This window comes from Ambystoma mexicanum, chromosome 4p (genome assembly GCF_040938575.1).
Source record: "Ambystoma mexicanum isolate Mex_15411 chromosome 4p, UKY_AmexF1_1, whole genome shotgun sequence".
NCBI classification, from domain to species: Eukaryota; Metazoa; Chordata; class Amphibia; order Caudata; family Ambystomatidae; genus Ambystoma; species Ambystoma mexicanum.
Window position 1 is genome coordinate 580,969,978 of NC_090927.1, and position 19,397 is coordinate 580,989,374.

General features: G+C 49.2%; 1 protein-coding gene across 1 annotated transcript in view; it reads right to left on the reverse strand.

Moving 5' to 3' along the window:
- GCLC (glutamate-cysteine ligase catalytic subunit) overlaps positions 1–19,397 on the reverse strand; it is a 281,892-nt gene that overhangs the window by 96,090 nt on the left and 166,405 nt on the right. Inside the window, exons 8-10 of the mRNA XM_069606130.1 lie at positions 12,113–12,229; positions 11,809–11,947; positions 9,777–9,889 (exon numbers count right to left, since the gene is read on the reverse strand). Coding sequence (XP_069462231.1) covers positions 9,777–9,889; positions 11,809–11,947; positions 12,113–12,229 — 369 coding nt within the window. The remainder of the gene's footprint in view (positions 1–9,776; positions 9,890–11,808; positions 11,948–12,112; positions 12,230–19,397) is intronic.

The window sequence follows — 19,397 nt, forward strand, 5'->3', positions numbered from 1 at the left end:
GAATGATCCACCAGGATAAGGTCTGTTTTGTAACAGCCTAAACTAGTTTGTATTTGTATTTATTAAGTTTATATAGCGCTTTACACCAAAGCGCTGCTGGCCCGTATAGCCAATGAAAAGCTGATCATCAATACAGAGTTTTGACAGTCCAGAAATATAAAAGCTAAAAGCTCTGCAAGGGTCCAACCTATGTAACCTCTCCTCCTCCTCCTTGCTAGGATGAGGTGAGGGATAAAAAGAAGGTAAAACAATCTTCTGCCCTAAGTGGAAATCAGAAATGATTTTGGGTAAAAATTAAGGGTTAACCCTTACAACAACCCTATCCTTATGAAAGATAGTAAAGGATGGCTTGAACGAAAGTGCCTCGCTCACTCTACAGGCTGATATTACAGCCATCAATAGAATGGTTGCAAAGGTTAACAACCTTAAAGAACATGAGTGTAAAGGTTCAAAAGTTGCACACATTAGGAATTTTAGAACCACATTAAGATCCCAAATAGGAAACTGCAAAGGAGAAGGGAGGGGGAACAAACGTTGGTGAGACTCTTTAGAAATTGTGTAACCAGCGGAATTTTGAAGTATGAACATTCCTCTGATAGCGTTTAAAGATAGTCAGTGCCGCCAAACAGCCTTTAATAGTACCAATCTGGAGCCCCAGATTGGCTAAAGTTAGTAGACTGGATAAAACATCCGGTGTCTTACACAAACGGATCTACATTCTTTTCTCTGCACAAGTTTCAGAATGTATTCCAACAGCAAGGGTACAAAGACTTTGTTGTTGGCATTCTGGCCAAAAGCAGAATTTCCATTACGTCATCTGGGAGGTCCGAATCCGAGAAGGTCCTCTCTTTGTGGAAGGAGGAGAGATGGACCATTTGTGGGGTTCCTAAAAGGGTGAAGATCTCTTGAAGGGCTCTCTCAGCTAGCTCCCACTCAGAGAGTCAGCCGCTGTGTTCTCCTCTCTATGTGAACTGCTGATAGAGATCTACCCTCTTGAATTACCCAATACTAGAGCTGCATTGCCTCTCTGCACAGTGGTAGTGACCCTACACCACCTCTCTTGTTGAGGTAGTACATGACAACTGTTGTCCGTCTTTATCTGGACATTCTTTCCCCGCACAGAGGGCAGAAAGGCCTTCAGCGGAATCTGATTGCCCTCAGCTCCAAAAGATTGATATGTAGTTTGGACTCTGATGGAGACCAACGACCGCTGACTGTCAGCTTGTTGGTGTGAGATCCCCACCCAGTGAGAGGTGTCCGTCACTACTGTTATCTCCGGCCATGGTTGCCAAAAAGGTTCTCCCTTCAGAATGTTTTCCTCACAGGGCCAGCACAGAAGATCCTGAGCGACCCTGCTTGGAACCTGAAGTAGGTCTGACATCTTTCCAGAGAACGGACACCATTGTGTTCCGAGAGCCCATTGAAGGGATCTCATTCTCGGGCAGGCCTCTGGCACCAGAAAGATGCAGGATGCCATGAAGCAGAGCAATCTCCAGAGTCTGCGGTACGGTGACTGGTACCAAGACACCATAGACCTATGCGGTGGGGTCTTCGATCCACAATCTTGGAACTTCTTGAAGCCCATCTTAGGCGTTGATAGAACAGAAGGGGGAAGACATTTTCAAAATGAAAATAACTATCGAAGTTCACAGAAGAACCGAAGCGGGCCGTAATTCTCTCGAAGCGTTAGCTAGGAAAAATGGAACTGAAGCCAACAACCGCTGCGTGAGCTACTTCTATTGATGATGACGTCGACAGTCGAACCAACGCCTTCAAGGGACATTGACTCGACGATACCCAGTGGTCCACCCCCAGGAACTGGATCCAGTAGCGATGGCAGTGTCCTGACCACATGGGTGACAGATTTCCGGGGACAAGCGGGTGATACACCTTCAGGTTTCTCACACCAGCTGCAGAAAAACAGAAGGGAGTAGTTTCCTACCTGTAACTCCATTTCTCCGTTGGTATCTTTCATGGATTCACATGCTGTGAATATTTCGTCGTCAGGCTGGGAAACCTCAGTTACTTTAACTTAACCTTTTCCTATGGAAATCTTTGACACTTTTTGCTTTAGGCCCCCACCAATAGGACGCCAGGTATAAATAGCCCCACCCCCACGGCTTCCCTTCAGATTTTAACCTCCAAAGTAGAGGGAACCCGAAAACAGGTTTGCCCGCAGGGGTAGCTGGCAGGCGCATGTGAATCCATGATAGAAACCAATGCTGGAGAAATGGAGTTACAGGTAGAAAACTACTCCCTTCTCCAGCATTGGATCTTTCATGGATCCACATGCTGTGAATAGATTACATAGCAGTAAAACCAATGTGTGGCGGTGTGTCACAGGAAAACCAACAAACAGTACTCAATCACATACATGAGACAACAAACCCAAGTGATATAGCACATAGAAAAAAAACCAAAGCTGCGGGCCTACCTTATTGAAACAGGCGTTGGAGGACTGCACGCCCCACCTGTACATCTTCCACATGTTGCTGCCCCAGACAGCAATGCCTAGTGAAAGTATGCAGCACCGCCCAGGAGGCTGCCTGGCAAACGTCCACCAGCGGTATCCCAAACCGGAACCCTGCTGACGACGCCGTGGACCACGTAGAATGAGCCTTCGGAGCACCCCTCAAAGGCTTGCCAGCTTTAGTCTGACAAAACGAAATTGCAGAGGAAACCCAGCAGGCAACTCCTTGCTTGGCGATGGCCTGCCCTTTGTTGGATGGCCCATATGCCACAAACCGCTGCCTTCCTGAAGTCCTGTGTGCGATTCAGATAAAACTTCAGGGCCCTCTTAACGTCCAGAATGCAGGGCCCTTTCCGCTGGCGTGGATGCATTAGCAAAAAACGAGGGTAAAGCAATAGAGTCATGTTTGTGAAATGCTAATGGCACTTTTGGGATAAAGTGCGGGTTAGTGGCAAGGAGAACCTTGTCCTTCATAAATTTCAGGTAAGGTGGGTCAATGACCAGTGCTTGCAATTAAGACACTCGCCTGGCTGAGGTAATCGCCACTAGAAAAGCCACCTTCCATGAGAAAAACTTCAAGGGAGCCGTCGACATGAGTTCAAAATTAGGTTTCATCAAAGCCGAAAGGACCACATTAAGGCTCCACACCGGTTTAAACTTCTTCACCGGAGGAAATGTCCGAAACAACCCCTTCAGAAAATGTTCATTACTAAATAGAGGTGAACCTAGAAATCGCTGCCAAATGAACCTTAATGGATGACAATGCCAGGCCCCCTTCTACCAAGTGTAACAGGTACGGGAGAACCTGCGCCGGAGAAATGTTCAAAGGTTCAACCCCAGGATAACCATTACACCTTTCACAGAATATCATCCATTTATGACCATACGAGACATTCGTGGAAGGCGCCCTTGCTGCCTCCAAAACTCGTCGACACTCTCTGGATATTCCTAAATGACCGAACCAAAGAGAGGTCAGGAGCCACGCCGCGAGGCTGGATCATGATGCCACACCCTGCCGTCGTCCCGAGACAGGAGATCCGGATCCGCTCCCAACCGAATCGGCTCTTCCATCGCCAGATGAAGGCGATCTGAGAACCACATCTGCCTGGGCCAGAACAGGGTCACCATAATCACTCGGCACTGGTACTTCCGAATCCAGGGGATGGTCCTCCGAATGAGCGGGAACAGAGAAACGCATACGCGAAGAGACCCGTCCACGGGAACGAAAACACATTCCCCCAATGACTCGGGATGAGCCCCTCTGCTGGCGAACTCCAGACACTGCTTGTTTTCCCTCGTAGCAAAAAGATCCAAAAGAGGATGCCCCCATAGCCGGAAGATCCTGGACACCTGCTGCTCCTTCAGCCTCCACTCGTGCAGCTGACTGGCGTCCCTGCTGAGCGCGTCTGCTTCAACATTCAGAACTCCGGGCAGATGGAAAGCGACAATGCTTATCCCTTGAACGAGAGCCCAATGCCAAAAGTCCTGGGCCTCCTTCGACAGGACTGTGGAATGTGTGCCCCCCCCTGTTTCATTAAATAGAACATCATGGTGGTATTGTCCGTTAACACCCTCACCACAGATCCACAGAAGAAAAGACTTTAGGGCCTTGTGCACCGCCCTCAACTCGAGCACATTGATGTGTAACAGTCTCCACCCGCGACCACAGGCCTGCACCTGTGAGTTGTCGAGGTGTGCGCCCCACCCTACCTGGGAGGCGTCCGCCACAATCGTAAACTGGAACTACGGCTCCAGCAAGAGCATCCCCCTTACAAGATTGGTCGTGCACGTCCACCAGCAAAGGGCGTCCACCAGGCTTTCGCCGACCACCAACTTGTCTGACCACAAACCTCGACTCTGCGACCATCTGTCCGCAAGGAACTCCTGCACCGGTCTCATGAACAGGCAGCAATTGAGCAGAAGAGGGATACACTATGCCATGGCCCCCAACAGCGACATGTAACCTCGGACCGAGACCACTGCGCCCTCTTTCCACTCCTTTCCCTTGGCCCGCAACAGTTCACACGCTCACTGGAAGGCTTCACCAGATTTTGCCGGGTAAGAAACTGCCCCCCGAGAAACACCAACTCTCTGGACGGCGTCAAATATGATTTGTCGAAGTTGACAGCGAATTCCAGCCATTGCAAAAGCTGCATGGTCGCCACGAGAGACTCCAGTGCCTTTCCATGCGACGAACCGCTCACCAACCAATCGTCCATGTAGGGGTACACATGATGACCTTCCCTCCGGAGGAAGGCCGCCACCGGCACCAGACACTTTGTGAACGTCCTGGGGGACGACTTCAGGCCAAACGGGAGGACCCGAAACTGAGTGTTCCTCTCCAACCACAAAGCGCTGGAAGTTGCAGTGCTTCCTCCGCATAGGGATGCAGATCAAACGATGCAAGGAACTCGCCCGGCTGCACTGAACGGATGACATCTTGAAGGGTGAACTTCAGGCGTTGCAGATTCTTGTTCAACGCCTGAAGATCTAGAATAGGCCTCCACTTGCTGTTGGGTTTTTCACAACGAAATACCGGGAGTAAACCCCTTGGCCCCGTTCCGCAACCGGAACTGGTTCCATCACCCTTATTCTAGCATGATAACCACCTCCTGCCTCAGGATTGGAAGATGCGGCTGCAGTATCTGCACCGGCGGAATAGGGACCAGAGGACGCCGAAACTCCACGGACCCAGCGATCTGATGTATCCTTTGCCACTCATCGACGTGGATGGCGACCCTGCCCCCCAGCAGATTGTCCATATGGCAGTTATTGTTCAGTTTTAGTTTGCCGCCCCTTAGCCACAGAGGACTGCAAACTCTTCTTTCGCCAAGCCTGGAAGTCCCGGCCTTTCTGCGTCGACTGGACAGATCACTGATACCCTTAAGATGAGTAGCTGGAGCGCCCGTAAACTCGATCTCTGGTGGAAGAAAACCGGCATTCCCCGAGGCTCCACAGAAAACGCGAAAAGAGCGCCCACTTTGCAAGGAACCCAAGGATTTAGCGGTTTCCGTATCCTCTTTCATCCCTTTCACGGCCTCATCAATTTTCTCACTGAACAAGTGTTCGCCCTCACAGGGCATGTCGATGACCTTATATTGGACCTCCGGGTGAAGTCAGTGCACTTCAACCAGGCCTGCCACTGGAGCACTACTCGTTTGTTAATCTGTTTAAAACCCGACTCCGCCAGGTCCACAGCAATATTTATGCTGTGGTTGGCGGCCTCCTCCCCCTCACGCACCAACAGCATAGCTTCCTTTCGGTGTTGCTCCGGCAGATGTTCAAGAATCGGGGCCAGCAGATGCCACATTTTACGATCATATCTGGCCATGATCACGAAGGAATGTGCAGCCTTCACAGTCGTAGCCCCTACCGTCAAGACCTTCTTTCCAAAAGTGTCCTGCTTCCTGGCCTCACTGTCTGGAAGCGTAACACATTTATGTTGGCTCCTGGCCTTACGGCTGGCAGCCGCCGACACGACCGGGCATGGGCTGCAACACCAGGCATCTAGGGGTAGACTCCTGAGCCTTGAATTTCTTTTCAAGGCGACCCTTTACAGCCGGTTCTGAAAACGGGTGGTGCATCGTGCGCACGCCATCCTGCCACAAGTGGTCGAGAATCGGCACTGGGAAGCCCGCCTTCTTCTGTTTGCCCATATGGTCGAAGAGGAAGCAGTCCTTATGTTCCTCTTCAGGCGCCAGCCCAAACTCCAGACATGCTTTCGACATCATGGTGTGGAACGCCGCAATATAATCCGGAGGCGATGGTTGAGCCGGACTATGGGGCTGCTCCACCTCCGCTGCCCCCACGCATCATCTCTCGTATGCGCCGATGCACTAGATAGGGTGTCCCGCGGAACACACTCAGGGTCCGAATCAGGTAGCTCGCCTTCTTCAGGATGAGACCATGGACGGCCCAAACCCACCGGCAATGGCAATGACAACCGTGCCGGAGGAGACTTCCCAGGCGCCTCACCAGGCAACACCTCGAACACCGGCACTGTGTGTGGCCCAAAGAGCAGGGCATGGGCTGGTGGCAGCTCCAGGCTGAATTTGACAGGTGCTCCGAGTGTCTGCCATTTTGGGATACCCAGGCCTTGCCTTTGGAATCAGTTGATTCCTGATAGGAAACAAGATGGCCCCTGTGGCCTCCTTTCTATTGCCTGTTACCTTGTTTTCCCAAAGTCCTGGGAAGCCCGGACTCTGTCCCTTCCCCCTGACTGACTGTTGGTTGGAAGTTCCATATATGGTGTTGTTGTGAAGTCCAGGCTAGACTGGCTGGAGCCTTCCCAGTGACTGTATGTTGTGGGTACACCCTGTGGGTGGGACCTGGGTGAATGGAGTGTGACCAATACGCACTTCTTGTTGTGGATGTCGGGTATCTGGTGTTTGACTCAATGACTGAGACGGCCCTGCCCGAAACTGGTATGAATGCAGTGTGTAGTGTTGAATGGCTGGGTACTTATCCCAATACACATTCCGTGTTGCGAGTGGGAGGAGAATGGCCTGAATGCACTGTATGCCCAATTGGCTGACTGACTGCCGAATGCCATTCTGAGTGATTGGTTGCCCGAGTGTGACCCAGCAGAATGAATGAGAGATCAACTAGTATATTCGGGGGCCTCTCACTGCTAGAATTCGTTCAGAAGCTGAAGTTGAAACTGACGCTTAATCTCGAAGCAGAGTCTGAAGTAGAAGGTTGACTGCTGTCTCCCTTCGCCGAAATCCGAAAGCCGTTGAGACTGATCCAAGAGAGGACCTGGTTAGGCGCCCTCTTCTCGTGCTCTGAGGGACCATCGAGCCCTGCTAACCTTCACCGAAACGCCCTGGAAGTCAGACCCTTGAAAGAGAATGGGACCGCCGAGGAGAACGAAGAGAAGCACCGGACAATCCGTCCACTGCCGTCGACCAGGGTTTGCAAGTTTGCTGTAACGCTGGAGGCCCATCGAAGCCGCGTTGCACAGATGAGGGGACCGCTTGATGCTGTGCCGCCGACGATAGAAGCCCCAACACTCCTTTGCCCAAGACTTGATTCACGGACACGCTCGTCCTCACTGCTGCCCGCCTTATCCTGCCAGAGAAGGCCAGGCCGTCGACGTTCCGCAGAGCATCCGCTGGTGGGTTTCCCGCCACCCAACGACCGTAGACAAACCGGACGACTCGACAACCTTGCTGGGCCACAGTTCTTCACAAACTCTTTGCAGTCCTGAACTATCGACATCGAGGTGCCCCGCACGCCTCTTCCTTGCAGGACATCTTTGAATCGTCATCGACGAGCACCGCTGGGACAGAAGCTGCCGCCTCGACACCGAGTTCACTTTCTTCGAGGGATCTCGACGATCCGTGGCTCCTGCTTTAAAGGAGCCGCTCAAGAATGATACGTCGTCGACTCATCGCCAAACTCTGCTATTCCAAGTACATTGGGGTGGTAGAAACATTATAGAAGGAAATAAGACTTATAGAACAATATATGGACTGGGCTTAGGATATATCTTTACTTTACAGCTTGCCAGGGTGGGGGGGGATCTCCACCCAGAATTGTGTCTAGGTAACGGGGCCAGTATTCTGCCAATTGTTCTAACCAACTGCTTTCCTCCGATGTCTGTTGCTGGTTACCTTTATTAAGTGATTTGTTTGACATTTGACCAGAGTACAGTTGAGGCACTTTAATGAAATCTAATAATTGTGGTACCTTAGAACTGTATATATTTGCCATTGTAAATTTACTGAGCACAAAGTGAGTTATTGCGATTGTGTATACAACCTTGAACCTTAATTATATAAAGACTGTTTTAACTAATACAGTGTGTGGACATTCCTTTGTGAGGGTTTGGGGACTACACTGTACTTAAGAACCAACCTGCATCACATTCTGAGAAACTAGGCCCCAATTGCTCGTCCATTGCTACCAAACAATAGAGAATCTTGGCTCGGGTCCTCTGTGCCTCTCCTCTACCATATAAAGAGCAGAAGTACAGATACCCCCCTCCAGTCTTTACACTCAGACCTAAAACCGATGTTTTGCCAAGCTTGTGGCCTCTTCCATGGGCAGTTTAGGAACCTCCCGACGGCCTTGTCCCCACGACTGAAGCACAGGAACAGCTAGATCTGCAGGAACTGCCAGGAACAACTGACTCAGCTAAAGCGCTTCTTCACTTAAAAGGTACCGTGCAAACGCGGGCAGGAAATCCTTTCTGCCGCGGTGAATGTTTGTGAAACTTTCCCAACTTTGAAGGCTTGTCCTTCCCTAAACTGACATAGCTTTTCATCTGACCAACTACTTCTAAAAACTGTGGAAAGTCTTAATTGTTTACTACGAGAACTGTGCTATCATATCCAGGACTCTGAACCATTGACTTTGGCCTAGGCCTATTGGATTGAATTGCTGGTTGTAGTGAACTGAAACTATTTGCCCTGTCTCTGAAAGTATTTGTGCTTTGATTCTTTTAACCTTGTCTTTTATCCCTTTTTAAAGAAACTGGAGAGCTGAACTTGTTCAGAAACGAATTGGTTGTGTATTGTAGTATATTAGATTGTGATATTGAGCTGCTCTTGCTAGTGGAATGTTTTCCAACTGACTGTAAATAAATGTATATTATTTTACCAAGAAACCTTGAGTAAGTGTTTGTTTGAACCACTGGGATTGCTAGTCCTTTATGTAACCTCTTGTACTGCTCACGTTGCTCTTGAAATAAGTCTGGCTGCTCAGCCACTGCTACCACATTACTGTGTAGTACAGGCGTGTACCAAAGGTGAAATTGTACTTGCACTTGTAGTCTCAATTGTGTGTAGTGTTCCCAAAGGGTACTGCTTGTGATTCTGCCTAACACAGGCCAGCCACCCGACATGGGAGAACCAGCAGAGTAAAATGTATACTGACCATCTATAGGGTCTACCACTCAGTGCACCCAATAAACTTTAGTGATTGGTTATTGGGCCAGGTGCAGATATAATTTTGCAGCAGAACTGGGAGACATCTTCTGGAATTGGAGATTCTGGAGATCTGCGATTGTCCTGTATTACCCCTGTCGGTTTTTGTAATAAACGACAGTTCTAACTTGCCCTTGGCGGAGTCCTCCATATGTTCTGGGGAAAGGGTTGTTGGTCCCTTGGGAGCTGAACGGGTGAGCTCATAGCAATCTGCAGACCTCTGGCATACCTTCTCCAACACAAGGGTCCCTTTTATGTATATACACTATGGTGAATTTCAGACAATGCATGAGCAGAATTGTATCTCATTGGCATTTATCAGGCACATAAAAATCATTTAAATTGCACATGTAAGCAAAATCTAGAAATTGCCCTACCTCAAAATGGTCAGACTCTTTTTCATCATCAAGATATATTTTCTCTTCAAATAATGTAAGCGGGTCTCGAATAAACAGATGTGCAATATGTTGTGCTAGAAGGTGGTCAATACCTACAATAGTAAAACAAATACACCAGTGTGACTAAAGGAGACCAGCTACATTTTGCAGGCATACAAACAGCACTCGGTCTACCCCAAAATATACAAGTGCAAGAAAATTGCATTGCGATACCAAATACAAGCTTCACAAACACGATTATGAACCAATAGCACCTGCATTTAATTACAGAATGTACCAAAAATCAGAGAAATATTCACAATTTTGAGTTTTATGCTAGTGGTGTACTTCCTGGAGAGTGTAAACAATATAAGCAAGCAATAAAGATAGATCAGATGAATCATTAGTGAGGCATCACAGTCAGCCAACACCAAAGTTATGGACCTGGGATGAAGCAGAGCGTGCAGAAGGAAGATAATAAAGATTAAAACAAGGTCAGACAAAAGATAACAGGTGCAGGAGGTACTATGAGCCTTCTAGTGAGCACTGGCCTGGTGGAATGTTGGCATAGGGAGACATTAGCAATGAGTCAGACTGTTGATAAAGAAACAAAGCTTTGTAATGTGTTATGACCAGAGGGGCCGTGCTGACCCTACCGGTAACAGCCGACCACCCAGTTAAGAGCGGGTATTTTAACTCGGGCGGCCATGCCATTACTGGCCCGGGCAGCCCACCCCTAAGGGTCATATTGCCATTAGCACCTGCATGCAGGAAACCGACCTTATGCGGCGGGTCCATTAAGCCACTGCACTTGGAAAGTCTGTTTTCTTTGGTGATGACCAGGGAGTCATCAAGGAATTGCAGCAGCTTCAGGACCCACTGCCCAAGATATGTTTTATTTTCAATTTTGAAAAATAAAGTGTCTCTAAAGCACCCCTAGCACCGGCATGTCAGTTAAGTGGGTGCTAAGGAGATGGTGGGACTCAGGGAACTGGAGCATCAGCTAACATAACATAACAGAGGCTGCTCAGAATATGGGCTTATACCAGTGAATACAGTCCGAGGTCTGAACTTCCCAATCGGCCGGCACCCCACCTTCAGGGTGCTAATCTAACGAGCACCCGTTCGGGTGGAAACAGCATGGGGGCTCAATGTTATAGGCTGAGCAAAGAGTGCCTTGATGCTTGGTCCTGGCACCAAGTCCCAGGATTGCATGCTTATTGCTATTAGCACCAAGGCTAGCCTTTGGGGTGAAAGCAGCAATATATTAGTGTGAATCCACAGGTTGTGGTAAGCGTGAGTCCCGTTGATTCACAAAAAGGCATCCCTCACCTAACATGCCCCCCATGGAAATTGAGACCCTCTTCCATTTCCATAGCAGCCATGGGTGGAAGGTGAGGTGTGGAGGCACCACATCATGTGAGTGGGGGCTTGCTGGCCAACGGGTTGGTGTTGGGCTGTCGGAGAGGGGAGAGAGGGAAGATGGCGGTGCGTAACTCCACTGCTCGGGTTGCCGATTGGTGGATGCACCCAGGGAGGATGCGAATAGTGGTTATGGTTCTCTGCTGAACCATGGTTTACTATGGTTTGCTAAAATTCCAATTTAGTAAAGAAAAGTAAGCAATTCTGTATTATTACAAGTGAAACAAGCTCATAGTATTGTAAAGTGTGTCAATACATTTCACACAAATGTTTAGGCAACACTATTGCTGCAATAATTGCAGGAAGCTAAATATTGAAAATAGTGGCACTTTCTTACAGGCAGAACGTGTTGCCAAGAACATCTACAGAACTGGGTAAAACTTGGTCTACATGCAGCAAAGCCATTGTAGGACATGGTGCCAACATTTACAAAAAGATGCTCCTTTATGAGAAACCAAGAACACCCTGCTGCATGGAGACATTTTTAATTTTAGCGGAAGTCCTATAATATCAGCAGAAGAGGCAGGTGTAAGAAACCCGGGCGCAGTGAGCAAATAGGAATTAAAGGATCACGTACAATCGGGAACAAACTTGTATGAGGAATACTTACCATCATGTATTAGCTGCTTGTAAATTTCTCGGTCTATAGTTAATTCAATATCGTTGTAGGTTTCTCCACATTTGGACAAGTAACTGTCTATTGAATCATATCGCGATTTGCTGATTTTATACTGGTTAGTTTTCAGTGGCTACATAAAAAAAAAAAAAATTATAAAGAGTAAGCACTTTTTTACAATCCACATCTTCAAGGTGGTGGCCAGCATCTCAAGTAGGAACAATTGTGCAGCAGACTATTGAACCGTGATAAATGTTACCAGTAAGGCGCAGGCCATACAATGGTCTAAAAATCTCACCTCAAGCCCTCTTTCCTCTCGTGTTCGGTCATCCACAGAAGCAGAGATAACTCCCCAACGACAGTCAATATCAGATATGTACCCTCTGTAGAATGGAGATGCAGCACTTAAAGCCATCTAAATAAGTTAAGGTAAATATCAGATCTTGGAAAAGAAATAGAAGAAAGCACAAAACCCGCCAGCATGTGCTCGGGTGTAGACAAGCTTTAAGAAAACGTTCTCACAGCGAAAAGTAACAAAGCAAAGCAAACTAGTCATCTCACTCAATTGAACAAACAAGGCCAATAAAAATAACATAACCAGGAACTAAATCCTTTACAAAATAAAATGCCGGCTGATTTGACTTTTACGGCTACCAACGTTGCACGCTCGGGAGTCACTAAGTAATGTTAAACATTACGGTTACGACTGACACAGATGACGTTTCTGTTGATGTCTCACGGGGAGATACCTGCTAGGATGCAGTCGTTACATGTACATATGCCTTATAGTGACAGACCTTTGTGATTAAGGTGGGCTAGAAGTTGTTGTGACACATATACAGAGTCTACGAGATTGGGCTCCTCTACTTAATTAAGTGTCGGGCACTTTTTGCTCTCCGGTGATTGTGTGCCACCGTGGTTGGTATACACCAGTGGCATTAATCGACAAAGTTACAGAAGATCGATTGTGAGCCCTGCTGGTGTAGTATACACGTTCTCTTTTTCCATCTACATTCCACTCTACCTTGCTGGACCATAGTGCCCTTGAAGAATTTCTGTTATCCAAGATTTGTACAGAAAGAAACATGTTGGGTTGGGGAGTGTACTGTTATTTGTAAACATTTTTAATTGAAATCAGCTGGAGTCAGATTAGACTATATAAACAAGAGACTGGCTTAGCTCTGTTCAACTCACGGTTCATATTAATAACGGACTAGAAATTGTATAGTTGTGTTTTAGTAGGTTTGTTTTTATTGATGAAATATTTGTTATAATTGAGTGATTTGATTAATTGTTTGAGTATGAATGTAGTATGGTTGAAGTGTGGTTTTTTGTGGTTTTAGAAGGGAATGATGTATTTTATCTGTCCAATTAAGAATTTGATGGATTAACGAATTTATTGATACTTACATTGATGTATGTTTTTATAATTATGAGATCAGTTTTTTACAAGGATTTGTTCTATACATGTTAATAAAAAATATTGAATTGTGATTGAGTGTCTACTGGGCTGAATTCAATTTGTTTCATCTCAGGATTTGGTTTTTTGAAAGACATGTTTTATCATAGATGTTTCTTGCATTGTGAAGCTATGATGATTATGTAGACAGGTGTATTGCACTGGGACTCACCACATAAACACAACAGTACTCTGATCTTCAATGTTAATCTTTTCTATGCTCTATCCAGGCCAGGTCACAGTATTCAGATATTCCTGGTATCCCCCGTTACTCTTGTGTTTTGGCTTTGAAATGCAACAAACACAATGATTAATGTGGGGTCTCAGATACAGGAGAACTGTGTAGACTGTAAATGCACTGAGATCTACTTATTGTAGGGTGGTTTCGCTTGACCCAGTGTTCAGAGGCACCGGCCCACAACTAGATAGAAAGTTTACGCCATATCTAGTAGTAGCAGTGGCTTTGCAGTAAATGTCATCTCTCCGGAAAGAAGCGGGTTGGCATCAATTTATTTTAATTTTCATTTGTACTATTCATACACAGAATTTATTGTTAAATACGGCATATTTAGGATTTTTTGCCATCTCCAAAATACATATGTATTTTGGGTCCATCATGCCCTTTGGTGTCACATTGACAATTTCTCCCAATTTCATGGTTGGGTGGTTTTCTGTGTTAATGTGCGAGGTCACTGGTGTTGTCTGTCTTCTTACTTTGCTATTTGAGCTGCTTTTTGATCTTATTTGCTGGATTTGGCATCGCCAGCACGGTGGGTCTGCTACGTTGGTTTTACTGCAGGGCAAGTTGTGGCTCTGAATTTTTACTTCTGTATCTGTATGCAGTCCTATTCTGGCGGCAGATTTACTGCTTATAGTATTGCGCTACGGAGGTCAACATCTGCTCCCATTGAAGACTTCTCATGCAATTTCAAGATTGCTTGTAATGAAGCAATTAGAGGCACCATATTAAGCCGCTAGATGATTGCTCCAGTGAGAGCACCCAAACGACAACAATGCAAGCATTCCCTTTGATCACTCACACTTCTCACTCATGATCCAAAACCTTAAATCTAGTAATATTTGCTTGTACCCATCTCCTTTATGATTCCTCCATATCCAGGCCTACCTCATCATAGCCGACTTCACCCCAAACCCGGCAACTTCCAACTGACATCCAACTTAATAATATTCACAGGCTTTGATACTCCCTTGAATTTCCTCATTCTTCCCCCACTTTATCTTGATTGCCAATTTGTTTTTATGCCACCAATGCGTGTCTTTTCTCATCCCTGGCTGTTGGGACATCTGTCCTCTCTCAAACATAATTTACCCAACAAATCCTGAAGCATGTAGAGTCTAATCACCTACTAGATTACTCACAAGTTGGTTCCAGACCTATGAGAGGCACAGAAGCTGCTTTCCATTTGAAACGTCCTCAAACTTGCAGCGGACAACACCGCCTTAGCACTCGTACTCGATATCTCAACGACCTTTGACACTTAATCACAGTACACTAATTGAAGACTGGAACTGAACTGCATAACAAATCTACAAGGGTTGAGATCCTTACCAACAGACATGACAGAATACACCTGGCTCCCGCCTTTTGCTTCAAACCCAGGGCCCACTACCTGTAGAGTTCAGGGATCAAGTCTCTCTCCCATACTTTTCAACATCTAGATTACCTTTAATGAACATCATAAAATCCTACAGTCTCACATTTTACAACTATGTTGATGATACACAAATCATATATAAAAATAGTGACAGTGGAAACTCCAGCATAGCAACTGCCTGAAGCAAATAAGCTCACTGATGACTTACAATTATTAAAATTCAACTCAGACAAAACGGAAAAAGTGATTGTTTCACCCAACACTGCACCTGAAAAACCTCTACCAAGGCCTCTGCAAATGAGTAACTGCCCTAAGCCATCTAAAGTGATGGAGAACCTAGGAATACTAATAGACAGACTAATGACTCACACTGGAACGCCAAGACAATGCAATAGTCCAAAATGCTTCTACCAACTCTGCACTATCTGGCAGATTGCGAAGGAAAAGGAACAAGTTACTTACCTGTAACTGTTGTTCTCCAGCATGGGTCTGGCATGGATTCACATGCTCATGAATATTCCCCGTCGTCAGGCTGAGAATCCTCGGTAAAGAAAAAACCAGTATCAGTTTCGTTTCTGATCTGTCTTTCGTAGTAGTAACCAATCACTGGTCTCTGCGTCATACTGACCACAGCCAATGACTGCCCTCTACCTAAGCACCGCCTCTGGCAGCCATCTTCAGATTTGGAAGAACGTGAAGTGGCAGTATGACCAAGTGAAGAGCCGCAGAGGGGTAGGCGGGAGGGTTCGCATGTGAATCCATGCCAGACCCATGCTGGAGAACAACAGTTACAGGTAAGTAACTTGTTCCTTCTCCAGCATGGGGTCTGGCATGGATTCACATGCTCATGACTAAAGAATACATAGCAGTACACACATGCACAACCACGGGAGGTGGCAAAGGCTCAACATTAAGCATTACATCAAACTCAACATTAAGCATCTTACCTCCTCACCAGGCTCACCTCAGGCGAACAGGTTGCGCAGCACTGCTTGGCCGACCCTGGACTCCTCCCTGGAATCCCGATCGACGCAGTAGAATTTCGTGAAGGTGTGCGTCGACCTCCACGTAGCAGCCCTACATATGTCCAGCAGGGGCACACCAGAAAGGAACGCCGTGGTAGCTGCGATCGCTCTGGTGGAATGGGCTCTCGGACGGCCAGGCAGTGGTCGGTTTGCCAACCGATGACAGTACATGATACAGCCGGAGAGCCATCTGGAAATGGAAGCCTTCGAGAGAGCCTTCCCCCGATTGACAGGTCCAAAGTTCACAAAGAGTTGTGACGTCTTCCGAAAACACTTTGTGCGGTCCACGTAGAACTTCAGCGATCTAGCCACATCCAGCGAGTGCAAAGTCCTCTCAGCCGGCGACGAAGGCGACGGGAAGAACACAGGCAACACCAAGGGTTCGTTGAGATGGAAGTCCGACGGTACCTTGGGCATGAAGGAGGGGTGCGTCCTGAGCACTACCCTCGTGTCGTGAAAAGTCAAGTACGGAGCCTTGCAGGAAAGGGCCTGGATCTCTCCCACCCGTCGTGTGGAGGTGATGGCCACAAGAAACGCTGTTTTCCATGACAAACTTCAAGGGGGCCGAGTGCAGAGGCTCGAACGGAGGTCCCATGAGCTTGGTCAGCACCACGTTGAGCTCCCACGCCGGGGCCGGAGCCTTCACCGGCGGGAACGATCTGAGCAGTCCCTTCATGAACTCTTTCACCAGACGATGAGACCACAAGGACGTCCGCCCCGTGGTTCTGGTGTATCGGGAGATCGCAGCAAGATGAATCTTGATGGACGCGTGTGCCAGTCCAGCTTTGGCCAGCGTCAGCAGGTACGGAAGTACCTGGGGAGCCGTAATCCGTAGAGGGTTAATCTTCTGTGCGTGGCACCAGACAGAGAACCTCTTCCATTTGTGTCCGTAGCATTTAAGAGTCGAGGACGCCCTGGCCTTTGCAAGAACCTCTCTGCAGTCGGCCGGTATGTCGTATCCTCCAAACTCTAGCGCTGCAGCTGCCAGGCCTGCAAGTTCAGCGATTTCGGGTCGTGGTGGAGGATGGCGCCTCCTTCCCTGGAGAGTAGATCCGCGTCCACCGGCAGCTTGATTGGCGGGGACGTTGACAAGTCCAGAAGGTCCGGGAACCATATCTGCCTCGGCCACGCAGGTGCGACGAGGATCATCCTGCACCGTGACCTCTTGAGCTGGTTGACGAGCCGGATTAGCAGTGGCAAAGGAGGGAACGCGTAGAGGAACAGGCCCTCCGAGGGGAACGAGAAAGCATCGCCCATGCTCCTCGCCTAGGGAAACCTGCTGGCGAACCTCCGGCACTTGGAGTTTGTCGCCGTCGCGAACAGGTCGATCTGGGGTGTGCCCCACCGTCGAAGAGGCGATCCACTAGATCCTGCCGTAGTTCCCACTCGTGGCACGAGCGCAGCTCCCTGCTGAGTGAGTCGGCGATGGTGTTTTTTATCCCTGCCAGATGAAACGGCACCAGAAACATCCTTTGGGCGACGCCCTGTTTCCTGATGTAAAACATTGTGGTGGTGTTGTCGGTGAAGATCCTCACCACCTTGCCCTTGAGGGACGGAAGGAAGGACCTGAGGGCCCAGAACACTGCACGGAGCTCCAGGACGTTGATATGGAGGGACTTCTCCGTCGGGAGCCAAAGGCTTCTCGCGTGTAGATTTTCGGTGTGCGCTCCCCACCCTTCCAGGGAGGCATCCGTGGTCACTGTCTCCTGGTGGTCTGGGGTCTGGAAGTCCATGCCCGCCGTCAAATGCGTGCGGGTGCCCCACCACCGGACCGCGCGACGGAAACTCTCGTCGAGTGTGATCCTCTCCTCGAAGCCACCCGTCGTTTGGATCCAGCGCGCGTCCAGGAACTCCTGCAACGGGCGCATCCGGAGCCTGCACATGGGAATGAGGTAGATGCAAGAAGACATCATTCCGAGGAGGGACTTGATGGACCTCACCTTGGCCGCGTCGGAAGCCAACATCCGCTGTACCTTGCCCAGGATGGGCCTGGTCCTTTCCTCCGACGAGGAGGCCAGAAGGGAGACTGTGTCGAGCTTCGCTCCCAGAAACAGTGCGTTTTGCGCGGGTACCAGGTGGGACTTGGCGTAGTTCACGGAGAATCCCTGGTCCGTGAGAAGTTGGACGGTCCTTGCCGTGTGCTCCACGGCGAGCTCCCTCGTCTTGGCCCGGATGAGCCAGTCGTCCAGGTAGGGGTAGACGTGGATCCCCTCGCGGCGCAGCTGCGCCGCCACCGGTGCAAGGCACTTGGTGAATACCCTGGATGCCGACCGTAGTCCGAAGGGGAGGGCTTTGAACTGGTAGTGACGCCCTTGGACCACAAACCTGAGGAATTTTCGGTGCCCCTTTAGGATGGGAATATGGAAGTAGGCATCCTCCAAATCCAACGACGACAGGAAGTCTCCTTTCTCCAGCTGACCCAGGACGTGCTGGAGGGTGACCATCCGGAACTTCTGCGCTTTGATGAATTTGTTCAGACGTCGCAGGTCTAGGATGGGGGGCCATCCTCCCGTCTTCTTCTTCACGAGGAAGTATCTCGCGTAAACTCCGGAGCCCCGAAGCCTCTTTGGGACGAGTTCGATGGCGCCCTTCCTGAGCAGCGCCTTTACCTCCCGGAGAAGCTGAGGGATGTGAAGCTCTTTTCTGGCCACGGGGGGGACGCGCGGGCTCCTTCTTTGAAACTCGAGCGCGTGGCCCTGGGCTAAGGCGTCCAGCACCCAACGGTCAGTGGAGATGGGCTCCCACACGCTGACGAAGCTCGCCAGCCGGCCTCCCACCGGGGTGCATCGGTGGGGGCCCGACCCCACGGTCGGTTCAATCCTGTTTCGACGAGGCTTTGCCGCCTTGACCTCCTTGGCGACGACGGCGGGGTTCGCCTGCAGAACCCCAAGGGCCCGGGCCGTCTCAGTGTCCGCTTTAATGGACTGAAGGGAATCGTCCACTGTTTTCCCAAACAGGTTGTTCCCATCGAACGGCATGTCCAGGACTCTGGTCTATACGTCTTGACGGAAGTCCGTAGCCTCGAGCCATCCACGCCGCCTAAGGCACACGCCGTTGCCCAACTGGCGAAATCCAGTGTCGGCGATGTCCGTCGCAATAGTGATGGTGTGGTCCGACGCCACCTCACCTTCCTGTAGGATCTCCAGGGCATCCGCCCTCTTGTCGTCCGGTAGGAAGTCCAGTAGGGGAGCCAGTTTGTACCATAGCTCCCTGTCGTAGCGGGCCACGATAGCCAAGGCGTTGGCCGCTTTAATCGTCATCGCTGCAGACGAGATGAACCTGCGTCCCATAGTGTCCAATTTCTTTCCCTCGCCGTCCGGTGGGGAAGTCGATGTGGAGGCCGCACCCCCCCCGCTTTCTTCCTGGCCGCCGCGGAGACGACGGAGTCCGGGGTAGGCTGCGCCCGGAGGCACAGGGGGGCCACGTCCGGGACCCGGTACTTCTTCTCGTACCGGTCTCTTCTAGCTGGCGTAGTGGAAGGGT